General features: G+C 35.8%; 1 protein-coding gene across 1 annotated transcript; it reads left to right on the forward strand.

Annotated features, from left to right (window-relative positions):
* The first annotated feature begins 4093 nt into the window (after positions 1 to 4093).
* On the forward strand, positions 4094 to 8167 carry LOC145776614 (uncharacterized). The gene is made up of 3 exons (XM_082587845.1): positions 4094 to 4322; positions 5213 to 5441; positions 7766 to 8167. The coding sequence occupies exons 1-3, from the start codon at positions 4107 to 4109 to the stop codon at positions 7891 to 7893; spliced, it is 573 nt and encodes a 190-aa protein (XP_082443971.1). The 5' UTR covers positions 4094 to 4106; the 3' UTR covers positions 7894 to 8167.
* The last annotated feature ends 1647 nt before the right edge of the window (positions 8168 to 9814 follow it).

Consider the following 9814-nt stretch of genomic DNA (forward strand, 5'->3'; position numbering starts at 1 on the left):
TTAGAAACTATTTTAAAGTAGTTCAAAGTTTCATATGTCGATTTCACTGGCAATTTCATGGTAACAAAAGCTTCAAAGTAACAAGAGCTAAATCAGATTAAGCCACAAAAGTGTGACAAGTCTGACGTTAATTATTTATGACAGGACGTATTTTACGCCTAAGCATCACGACTGTATTGTCAATATTAAGAATTACATAACTATAATATTTTAGGCAGTCTAGCCTGGACCTACAGTTTATCTTTTTTACTTAATTTATTTTCTTGGTCAGCGCATCAACTTTTTGCGAAATTTTGCAATTTCAAGCATCTGACCAGAATTTCTCTAATAAAGATTTAAAATTAAAACACATGCTATAAAGTTTTCGCATGGAAGTTTCACAATTTTTCACAGTAGGCTACAACAAGATCCCTTCTATTTCAAAACTGATAAAATAGATAGGCCTATATGATATTTAAACTTTGTTGTTTTGGGTAAAGATCGAGACAGTCAAGGTTTCCTAATAGACCTTACTGTGAAAGCGTTTCGTGGAATCGACATCTCATCGTTGGTTTTAACTTAGTTTTTACTTTACTTTAGTTTTTACCTAGTTTTTTTTTATCGTTTCGTTCTCTTTACTTTACTTTGAAATGCTTGTAATTAAAATGTCATTAGGCCATTCCTTGCAGAAAGAAGAGAAGTCACATTGAAGTCGTTATGGTTATTTAAAAATAATTCCTCAGAGGCAAACTAAATACTGAAGGAAGGGGAGACAACAGTAAAGTTGGAAAAATTATAAAAGTAGTTTTTGAATCAAAAGTTACAACTAGGCTTAGCCCATTTTGTTTTCTTTACAACGGTTATTCACAACCTATAACAAAAGATAGTTTTCTTCCTCGCTGCAGGTTCAATGTTTTTTGCACTACTTTTATCTCTTTTTCTTCTTCCTGACCGCCGTACTGAGACCTGAGACTCTTCGATCTGGGCCGGATACCGGGTAGACGCCATATGATATCACCAATCACCATTCCTCTTCACTGGAGTTGGATATTCTCGGTCTTTTATGTATGAGGTCGCAAAGATCTCTCAATCACTGAGGACTACACGGATGCGACATAGCACAAACTGTGGTCCTTTGTGACGAGTATCATCTTCTTGATGACCCTGGTCTGTCATCAATCTTGTGTCGTTTACCAAGAAGATTATGCAATGTTAAGAGATTGAAACGAATCTGATAAAGAACGAGAAATGAAAATACGATTGCATACATGCAGCCAAGAAAATGAATTAAAACCACAGACTTATCACAAAAATTTGTTTCTAACGTGATTTTTTAAGTCTTAGTCTCTTGACAACAAATACTAAAATATTCAGTTAAACAAAGTAAAAAATCAGATAAATTTTATTTCTAAAAAGCAGTGTGCGTTTGGAAACAACAGTAATTTATCAATGTGAACGAAAATGCGAACATTATCGATTGGGTTGATTAAGTTATTTCGGCGTTCAACGGAAGTGACAGCCTGAATGACTCCTAATAAAATTGCATTTACGCAATCCATTGAAAACATTCTTTGCTAAATCAATTATTTTAATTCCTTTTGAAGTGAAGACATTGGATTTCATATACAACCAAACCACTAGCTGTCGACAGGTGCGCTATAGACTAACATGGTTAGGCTACACCTTATAGTCGGCTGCCTCCACAGCTGAGTGTGGTTAGGCTACACCTTATAGTCGGCTGCCTCCACAGCTGAGTGATGAGAACCTTGGTCGAGCACTTGAAAAAAGGCCAGTTCGACACCTCTTAAGAACATGCGGCTGTGTCTTTGGCAAGACACATAAAGGCATGCCTAAAAGTGGATATGAAGATCGGCTTCCTAGTCTTCCCGTCCTCTCAATCTAAATCTTCAACCACCGGGCGTATTTGAACTAAGCTTAAGCTTATTGAGGCTAATTTTCAAACTCTCTCTATCCACCAAGCCAGAAAAGTGAAAGATTTTTATTTAAGTTTTAGTTTAAAAAGTGTTTTTGTTTTTTTTTCAATTTCAAGTTTAGTGATATTCCATCAATTTCAACTTTTTGTCGAGAAAATTTACCTTGGAAAAGCTTTTACTTTCACTCGAGTTAAATTAATCACTCGAGTCAAATTAATAGAAGAAGAAAAAGAAGAATTGTGACAGGCTGTCTGTCAGAAAACGATTCTTTGTTTATCAGTCTTGAACATTTACTATTACGTTTTCAACAATAAATTTTTATTTTATTCTTTTCGCTCTTTATAAAAATATTTTTGTTTCAGCAAATCCAAAGCTTTTTTCTCTCTCTCCAAAATTTCTGATTTCAAAAAGTTGAAAATTCAAACTCAATTGACTTTTTTAGTTGAAGTTGATGTTAAGGTTGAATACTAAACTCCAAGTTTTTTATGAGTCTAATATAAAAACTTCATCTGGGAATAAAGTTTACACTGATCCTACGCCCACCTTTTCAAAGAAAAATATTTTTCCCTCCAAAGACTTTCAAAAATATCCAAATGCCCCTTTTTGCGTATTACACAATTAAAAGAAGTTTGAATGAAAAATATTATTATTGCAGTCTGTGGAGCCAGTTTTATGATATCGGCGGATGATTTCTCTTGAAAAACGTCAAGGTAGCCTAATGGCCAAGTATACGATAGAGAAAAGGTAAGATGAGTCCGATACTTGATCCAAGCATCAGGGGATGAGAAGATAAGATTCCCTGTATACTACGCATTCGGTACTAACGAGAGTAAAGTGGCCAGTTCCTTCTCGGCCGCCTTTCTTTCCGCAACTTCAACCACCCAATTTATTACACCCTGGCTAGAGGTGAGCGGTGTTTTTCAACAAGCTGAAGCCAGAATCGAACCAGGTTCGCATGATTGGAAAGCGAGCACCTTATCCGCTGTGCTTTCCAACCGCTGCATCGATAAATGAGCTAAATCAGATAACTTTTTTTTCATGCTTCTTCTGCAAAAACTTCATTGTCACTGAATTTATGCAATTGCCGCAATTTAGCGCATAAAAATTAGCTACAATGTTGTTGCGCTCATTTTTCTTGCGCAGTAGTCTGCACAAATTTTATCAAAGATTTTTCCTTTCTTTCGGCGATAAAAATATGGTAACTCTATATAGGTCACGAAATGTTCCCAATGGTCACAAGATTAAAAGCTCCTGCTTTTGCACATTACGTCGTTGCGCTGCTGACGTGGTATTTAAATAATACCATATCCATACCTGAGGCGATGTTACAAATTTCAACTAGTAGGCTAGACGTTTTGACGTGGGCCTACTATACAGAAGGTATAGGCTACTAAAAGGTCATTTTATGTCTCAACAGATATAAAGTGATTTTATTTTGCATAAATTTTTGAGAATTCGTTAATTACTATTGCAATTATTGACATGCTAAACATATAATTGCCCACTTTCTAGTACAGAATAGACAAACTACAACTTAAGGTTAGAAGGGGCTCTTTTCTCTGGATTACCAACCTCGCCAAACAAAGTCACACATGACTAGGGAACTGTGTTCCGAAAGCTAGTGTAATTTGATATTGCCAAAAAGAACCCGCAGCATCAGGCTATAACAGATCGTTTGAATCTACACTGTGAAAGTCACAAATCTACTTACCTGCTAATGAATTTAAAAGCAGGTTTAGCCTTTAGCTGTGTTCTTCCACCCTTGATTAACCGTTTTTTCTTCAAGCATAGATATTCCATCACATATTTTTAATCAACAAATTTTTATTATTGGTGTAAATGTCTTCTGAATGAAATTTACATTTTACTTTTAAATGGTTTGATTTAGTATTGTATGGTCGATAAGTGCCCAAACAGTTTTATTTTTCTGTCTGATTATTTATTTGAATAGCGGAATGCGTTTGCACAACCACAAAACCAAACAAAAAGTATTTGAAAACTTCTTTTCGGAATAGCAATTTTAACTCAGTCTATATTTATTGCAGAGACTGAAAATATTTTATGCAAATTGCATATTGTTTTTGCAAATTTTAGGCCTATTTATACTTACAGTATATTAGGTTTAGTTAATTCCAACGTTATTTTAAGACTTGTATTGACCATTGCAACCAACGTACAACTTCTGCATCTGCAATGAAATTAAGAACCATTTGTTCAAGATTCCATTTACTTGTCTTTGCGACTGTCTTCTTCGTACTCATCAATTTCTCTGAGGCATGCGTGTTAGGCAAATGCATTGGAATGCCTGAATGGGAAAGAAAAAGGGGTTCATCCGCTGCAAGTCTGCCGCCAAACTCATTAAAGTTTGAACAATCTTTTCCAATGGTTTTACAAGATGAAATTCATCAGGTAGGCTAAACTTCTTATATTTTATCCAGTCCTAGTTGGTTGATGCTGACGATTGGTAGTTGGAAAAATCAGAGTAGCCTACACTAAGTGGACGGACAGTTAAAAGCGCTAATCTTCGTGTCCACCTTAACCCTTTCTCTACTCTTGAGTTATTATGATCCCAAAGGTGTTACAATCACTACCATCACAACACTGTTATCAAAGTTTTGACTTATATCCAGTTGGGATGGAATTATTAAGATTTGGTGGATAGCTGCAACACGTGTCAGCATTTATTTATCCGCCAAACTTTGTCACGCTCCAATGAACATTAGCATATCTTCCTCTAGGCAAGCAGTAGGTCACATTTGGTGTCAAACCAACCTTTATTTGAATGTAAACTACATAGCCGAGTGGTGACAACCATGGTTCGACGTTTAAAGGCCTCCGGTTCGACACCGCTCAAGAGCATGTGGCTGTGTCTTTGGCAAGACACTTAAACGGCATGCCGTCGATTGCAGAGTGGCGCTGCTTCAACTATAGCCTTTGCTTTCTCTCATGCTTGTGAACAGTAGCTTGAAGGTAAACACAAAGATTGACTTCCTTGCCTTCCCATCAACTTAATCAAAATCTTCACCCACCGTGTAGGTAGCCAAGTAGGCTACGACAAACAAAAACAATACGCTGGTGTAGAAATGCTTACGGCCCTCCTTTCCTTAGGGCAATGGCCTGCCGAACTAATCTGATTTGAATGTTATTTCGTCGCTGTTGTTTTAATTTGATTTCATGTTCGAACGTTTGATTTAACGTGGTTTATTTCAATAAAAAAATTATGTTGATGTTAGCATAGGCTACTTTGAAGAACAAGAACACTCTATACAACAATACAATGATTTTAACTTTTAATACAGTGCTTGCCGGAAGTAAGTGACAGGGCATTGGAATCTGGAGTGTGCTGTGGATTTGGATACAATGGCGCCTTGAAATGTCGGCCAAAACTTCCACCAACACAAAACTCTTTTCTATGTCCAGCGATTAAAAATTCCCTTGCGTCACACTTGCGAGTCTTCATGCAAGGAGAAGGGTTTGGCCTTGGTTTGGAGGAATGTTGTCTTGGCGTCGACTACTGCACTAGAAATTGTGAGTAGGCTGGTTACAAAAACATAGACGACTACGGTCAAGTTAAAGTTTTTTAAGTGTTTGCTTTCAAGGGTTCTGTCAGCTTCAATATATAAATTATGAAAGAGATGATCATTTCACAATTTGTCAATTTAATTGCTTAAACATTTTTGTGCTTGTCTTAAAATTTGTTTCAAGATGATAAATTGCCTAATCGAGTGTTCAATCAGGATGTTATCTAAAATCAACTAAAATGTGATGCACAAGCTCATCAAGGCATTTCTGTGCAAGACAAGTCTTCACTATTATGTCTTTACTAACAGTCAAGCCTATCACAATGCAACTACATTGATTTTTAAGGTTGCAATAACAAAACACTGTAGACCTAATGCACCATTTTCCAGTTAGCCAAATCCTCTTTTTACATTTATTCAACGTTGAAGACTAAAAATTTTGCTAGTTAAGTTTAGGTTTGTTAAGAATATCTGTAAACCCTTTTTCTAAAAATTTTAGTCAGCAAATGTAACAGAAAATCGATCACCATGATGATATGTTGATGGTCTGCTAACCACAAACCAAAACCTAGTAAGCTGCCTATAGGCGGAATGTAACCAAACGGTAGAATGGAGGTAAAGACATCTTATACAAAATTCTAACATTTAAAAACGTTTGTTATATGTTCTGGAAGTAAGAAATAACCAAGAAACCGTTTTTTTTACATTGATTGTACGTTTACCGACTTTGAAACAACGTAAAAAAGAACTAAATGGTTTGTAATCATAGTGGAATCCCCTACTGCTGTATTTTTGATACAAAATCCCAAAATAAAACTTATACTTGGTCTAAACACAAAAAATATTTGAACTCCAAAACAGTTTCTAAAATTCAATGTTCTAAATAAATTAATGTGACAAAATAAGGCAGCCTAGGCTACAGTAGGGGAAGGCGGGAAAAGTTGAGCAGGTTTTTTTAAAATCCAATTTTTTTTTATTTCACTAACTTTTTCGAAGACTCAAGTATTGCATTTCAAACACATGCTAATAAGCCTAGTTTTAAGACAAAAACTGGTTGGTTTTGTTTATTATTTTGCACTGTATTCGAGTTTAAGTAACGATTGTACAACATGCCCCGGATTATTTTTCCGGGCAAGTTGTGCAGCACCATGGGCCCATGGGGTAAGTTGAGCAACACTAGGGGAAAATTAAGGAACATATTACGGCCAGCAAAAACACAAACAATTGTAACAAATCAGCTATTTTTACATCGACTAAACTTTTCCAAACTTTGAAACTATGTAAAAATGGCTAATAGGCAATTAACAAAGGCGGTTTACATATCCTTTCAGCAAAGTCAAAAAAAATTTGAGGCACTCAAAAATTTACAAAAATTCAATTCTCTGTAAAAAAAAAGTAGGTAAAAATAAATACATTGTTGTTGAAGCCGGGGCCTAGGATCACTTTCTGAATTAGGAGAGGGTGATTTTCAGTCAAGCAATGTGCCAAATGAGAGGGGAGGGTAATTTTGTATTAATCACCCTCCATTCAAGTGTGTGTGTGTGGGGGGGGAGTGAACACCCCATCACCCTAGATTCTAGCCCCTAGTGAAGCTTCCGGGAAGTTAAAAATTAGATCTAGCTTTAATCTGATCTGAAACCATTCGTCAACTTGAGTTCAATAAAAAACAAATAATGTTGTGCAGTTGCACAACTTGCCCCGTCATCAATTGCTCAACTTGCCCCATTCACACTTTTTTCAAAGAACAGAAAATTTCAAAAAAACTAGCAAGTGTACGAAAAAATTTTAACTGCGAAAATACAAGTACATCTTATGTCTACTGACCCATACTGCTAAAGTTTGACTAGTTCTACAGTACTATGCATCCAAAAAATCAAAATTTTGTTTGCATCCGATTTTAGATCCTAAGACCTAAACACCTTATGTTGTTGATCACGCCTAACCTGCCCAAAAAAATGATAACTGCGATTCACGTGCTTTAAAGGCATTATGGGTAGAATATAACAATGGCGATAAACATTCATTACGTTCTTTATTTCCTTTCAAACAGGGACTTGCACAACTTGCCCCGTTGCACAACTTGCCCCGCCTTCCCCTATACAAAAGTGTACTAAATATACAGAATGTCATGGCGCAAAGTGTTGTTCGGATATATACTGTGACTTGAGGCGACACACGCCTCGAAACTTACAGAAAAAATCAGATCTAAACAACTGCAATTTTTTATTATCCTTCTTTTTCATCAAGAAAAATAAACAATTGTCCTTAATTCTAAAACTTGATTTTTGTCAAAAATTGTCCTGTTACAGCCAGGTCTTCCTTTCTTTACAGTTGTCTGCAGAAGCAAGGTGCAGTGTGTGGGGCTTCCCGATGACAGAGAACAATACCAAGATTTGAAGCCGAAGAGAGTGCAGCCTTTTCGAACGTCAAATGACATCCCTTCATATAGGGAATACTAAAGCAAACACTAAACCTACGATACACCTTTCAAGCTAGTTTGAAGAAAAATCAGTAAAAGTGATTGTTTTTATTACAATTTTGACTTTACATATGTTGTTCTATTGTAGGCGTGAAACTTTATATATACTGCGGTACGGTAGCACAAGCCTACATACATTTTACTTGATTAGTGTGCAAGCTTAGTCTACATATTCTTGACGATTGTCGTGCAACATTAAATTCGTTTTGTGTGATTAGTGTCTTGGAGTAAAACTGTAGCTTTCCACTATGATTTTTCAGCCACACACTGTATGTTATGCTTACACTCACGCGACGACGACTGTTGACCGTAAAATAAACATTTCGTTTGGATGCAATCACTGACTACTGCAACATTCTGCATCAATTCTGCTTAGCCGTGTTAAATACAACACTATTTTATAAAATTGTGAAAAAAAGTCGATTTTTAAAATGCTTTTTGTGATGCTTGCAAAGAGGACATGTTCAAACTATGATCTTCTAAATCAGGGGTTCTTAACCTTTTTTCCCTTATTACCCATTTCTGTCCAGATCAAAGTCCCATTACCCAAAATCTAATTTTATCTATTTTACCATATTAAAAATATAAAACAGCGTTATTCAGCAAAAACAACATTTAACGTAAAGAACGGCATCAATAGTTTCAGTGAGACATTTGCGCTGTTTTTGTGTACAATCGATGCAATATTGGGTGCGATTTTGGATACTGCACAAAGCAAATCTGACTTCAGATCTAACAGCTTGTTTCGAAGTTTTGACTTCAAAGCAACAACACTTGAAAATGCTGATTCACAGAGATAAGTGGAATGGAACATAGTCAACAATGTTAGTGGTTTTGCACAACTTTTGGATATGCTTATTGCTTTCCCCATCATTCCCCAGAATTTTCTCAAGCTTTCATCTTCAAAAGAATATAGCTCGCTCGTCTCAACACTAACTCTAAATGTACACTTAGCTATATAAACTACTTCAAACAACTGCTAACAGCAACGCAGCCATCAAGCTTGCTCATAAAACAACTGTAACTGAACTGATTATACAAGAAAAATCTTACTAATATGTCACAAAAATGAAATACATAAAACCGGCAACAAAAATGATGCGAAAAATAAATCACTATGACGAAAGAATTCTAAAAATGATAAAATATCACTGTGCTTGTTTGGTTGTTTTGAACGGACTCAAAACATAAAAAAAGCATAAGTAATAAAGCAACTTTACCACTTACAGAGCTCTGTGACATTGTTTGTTACATCTATAATTCTAAATATTCTGGTTCAGCTGATTACCCACCTGCTATCCTGAAATTACCCACATGTGGGTAATTACCCATAGGTTAAGAACCACTGTTCTAAATGCATGCGGCCTTTCAACAATTCTGCAAACGTTATTTTCCATAGAATCGGCAACACATGGAGTAAGCTTAAAGCTCTCTTAAATCTTGGTAGATAGGCTATTTATCCAAAAACCACAAATTGGTTTGATGGGCTCCTTACCAAATGTGAAAAAGCGGCCAAAACATATTCACGAAGTGAAAGTAGGCTCTTTAAGTTGAATTAATCTCTATATTATGAGCAAAAAAATTATTTATATTCAAGGAAAATTTTTTTTTCTTTTCTTCTTTTCTTAAAATTTCCTTCAGTTTGCACAATGGAAGGGTTTGGTTATGAACCATTTATCAATCAAGTGTCGAAGCGCTTCATCAACAAGGGAGTAGCCCATTATTTTGTAGGAATTGTAGGCTAGTCGCTTTTTACAGAGGGTCCTTTTTCTTTCTACTGTGAAGTAAAAGTAGCCCACATAATTGTTATAGCCGGCCTACTTATTCCTATGCAAGGATATGAAATCTAAAATGCACCTTAATATTTTCACCGCCAGCACATCAACCATAACGTTGTGTTG

The sequence above is a fragment of the Aplidium turbinatum genome, chromosome 9 (genome assembly GCF_918807975.1).
Source record: "Aplidium turbinatum chromosome 9, kaAplTurb1.1, whole genome shotgun sequence".
NCBI lineage: Eukaryota > Metazoa > Chordata > Ascidiacea > Aplousobranchia > Polyclinidae > Aplidium > Aplidium turbinatum.